Source organism: Acanthisitta chloris, unplaced genomic scaffold (genome assembly GCF_000695815.1).
Source record: "Acanthisitta chloris isolate BGI_N310 unplaced genomic scaffold, ASM69581v1 scaffold26082, whole genome shotgun sequence".
Lineage (NCBI taxonomy): Eukaryota > Metazoa > Chordata > Aves > Passeriformes > Acanthisittidae > Acanthisitta > Acanthisitta chloris.
Genome location: NW_008660250.1, coordinates 1801 through 4329, shown reverse-complemented (window position 1 = coordinate 4329; position 2529 = coordinate 1801). Strand labels below are relative to the sequence as shown.

The window sequence follows — 2529 nt, the reverse complement described above, 5'->3', positions numbered from 1 at the left end:
CGCTGCCTGTCCACTGCCTGCGGTCGCCAGTCCCTCCCGCTTGGCAGGAGGCTGCTGCTGGCACCACCCCTGGGGAAAGCTTTGCTGGCCCTGATCCCCTTTGTGCCCCATCTGTGGCTCAGTGGCACTGGGCTGTGACCCTCAGGAGGGGGTGTGGGCAGCCCCAGATGCTGCCCTGCTCCCAGGCATGGCCGGGCTGCTGACCCACGGGTGAAAGAAACAGCAGCAGATGGTGGGTCCAAATCTGCTCTTCAGCCAGGTATCAGGCACGGGGTGAGCTGCCTGGCCCTGCTCCCAGCACTGCCTGCACCCTGCCTGGGCAGGAGCCCACCCCCTGGAGCAGAGCTGTGCTGTGGCAAGGAGTGTCCCAGGGTGCCAGCACTGATGATCTCTTCCCCACAGGTGGATCATGCCAAGGTGCTGCACTACATCGGGGCAGGAGTGGCCTTTCCCACCAGCATGCTGTTCCTGCTCCTGCAGTCCATCCTCACCTACCGCATGGCCAAAACCCGAGGGCAGTACTGGACTGGCCATTTGCGTAGCATCCTCACCACCGTGGCCTTCTTCACCCTTGTCTTCAGTATCCTGAAGGGTGTAGGGAGGAGATTGGGGATGAGCTGGCAAAAGGTGGTCCTCACGGAGGGTATGCACCCCATGTGCTCTGTTCTTTGGTCTGGTAGTGAGGTGTGGTGCCAGGAGGGGGCCTGGGCAGGGGACTGAGGGTGGGCAGCTCACTGCAGGTGTAGCCTGGAGGAGTGGCAGTACTGGGGCTGTGCAGGGGCTGGGGAGGGGAGGTGACATTGGTGGGCGTCTCTGGGTGCTGGAATGCCCCAGACTAGCCCTGCCCTGGCTGCTGCAGCCCAGCCCAACCACCACTGCAGGCTTCAGTCCCACACCACCCAGGGCTGGTTAGTTGTTGGGGTTTTTTGGTGAGAGAAAGGTATGTTGAACCTTTGGTAATGCAAAGTCCATCTGGATTACCTATTGGACTGAGTACGAAAGTGCTGTGTGCAGGTGCCAGGGCAGGCTCAGGGCAGCACCTCTGCCAGCCAGGGCTCCCTGGCACCTGCTAGCTGACCTGCCCATGGGATGAGGCAGAGCTCAGTGAGCAGGCACTGCAGTCTGCAAACACTGTACCAGGGAGGGAGGGCATGGCATCAGGCAGACTGGGGCTCAAAGAATGGTCCCAAATATGTGGCCAGGGTGTCAGGAGCGTATTTGGGACTGTGGTTAGGGATAAATTGGGAAACAAGTTAGTGGTTATTGGCAGGAAGGGGAAAAAGCACGTGGTGTCCATGGGCCCATGTGGTGTCCTGAGGTGAGCAGCTCAAGAGGACCCTGGGGGTGCTGGCAGACCTGGCATATATCAGAGGGTCCTGCTGTCACTGCAGCAGGCAGGCTGACTGGGAAGCATGCAGGGAGCTAGGAAGGGCAGAAATGCTGCAGGGCCATGCCAGCTGGGAGGGACAGGAAGGGCACATAAGGACAAGGGAGACAGGACTGGTGCCCATCTGCCATGGCCATGCTGCTCTGTAAGCACTGGGGACTGTCAGTGGGAAAGCAGCGAGCTGTGGTGTGGAGAGTGTGGGGAAAGGGCTGGGATCTCTCCTGATGGGATGGGGGGAGTGAGCAGAGGGCTCTACACTGTACAGATCATGTCCCTGCCTCTGCGACTCTCCCAGATCTTGGTCTCACTGGCAGAAGACACAGTCCTGCCAGAGGTTTCACCTGGAGGGCTGAGGGATGTACTTGCCTTGTCTCCTCACCCATGGTGGTTCTCGCAGTTGTTTTCCCTAGAGATCCCTGGTGGGGATGAGAGAAGCACAAAGAAGGTCTGTCAGTGGTAGGACCTGGAGAAGTGGGAGCTGGCCCCCTCTCTGGGGTGGTCCAGCCTGCAGCACAGAGGGATGGATAGGAGGTGCTGCAGGGCTGGGACACAGCAGCCTAAACCCCTATACCAAGAGGACGGAGAGCTGATGAGTTTTATTGGTTTTTGACTGCATCCTGCAGGAGGATGGGTAGCATCAACCTGGCTTGAGGAAGAGGTGAGGGGTGTGGGGAGGGTGAGGCATCTGGGCACCTGGCTTGCACTGAGACTGCAGCCTGAGTTCCTCCTGACCCGGCCTCTTCAGAAAATCCCTGCCTGGCATCAGTCCCATGATTTACCGAGGCTGGTTTGGGCATGTGTGCCACCACTTCACCTGTGCCAGGGCCCTCCTGGTGCTGAGGGAAGCATGTGGAGTTTCTGGGTGTTAGGAGTGGTGGTGTGTTTCCTGCAGAGGGTGGGTACTCATGGCCACTACAGCATACGGTGCCAGTGGGACATGATCCTCCATGGGGTAGTTGGGGTCCAGCTGTGCTTTCCTTGACCGGGATACCCTCAGGTGGTGTGTTCTTCATTCAGGAGAGCTTTGTGCTGCAGCATGTGGCTGCCCTGTGCGAGTGGATGTTCATCATTGATGTCCTGGTCTTCTATGGCACATTCACCTTTGAGTTTGGGGCCATCTCCACAGACACCTTCCTGGTCCT

The 2529-nt window shown here is 59.1% G+C and overlaps 1 protein-coding gene across 1 annotated transcript in view; it reads left to right on the top strand.

Annotated features, from left to right (window-relative positions):
* Nucleotides 1–2524, top strand: part of TMEM150A (transmembrane protein 150A) — a gene marked incomplete at both ends in the record, with an annotated part of 6907 nt that extends 4383 nt beyond the window's left edge. The window contains 2 exons of the mRNA XM_009069761.1: nt 403–580; nt 2385–2524. Coding sequence (XP_009068009.1) covers nt 403–580; nt 2385–2524 — 318 coding nt within the window. The remainder of the gene's footprint in view (nt 1–402; nt 581–2384) is intronic.
* Nucleotides 2525–2529: the final 5 nt, after the last annotated feature.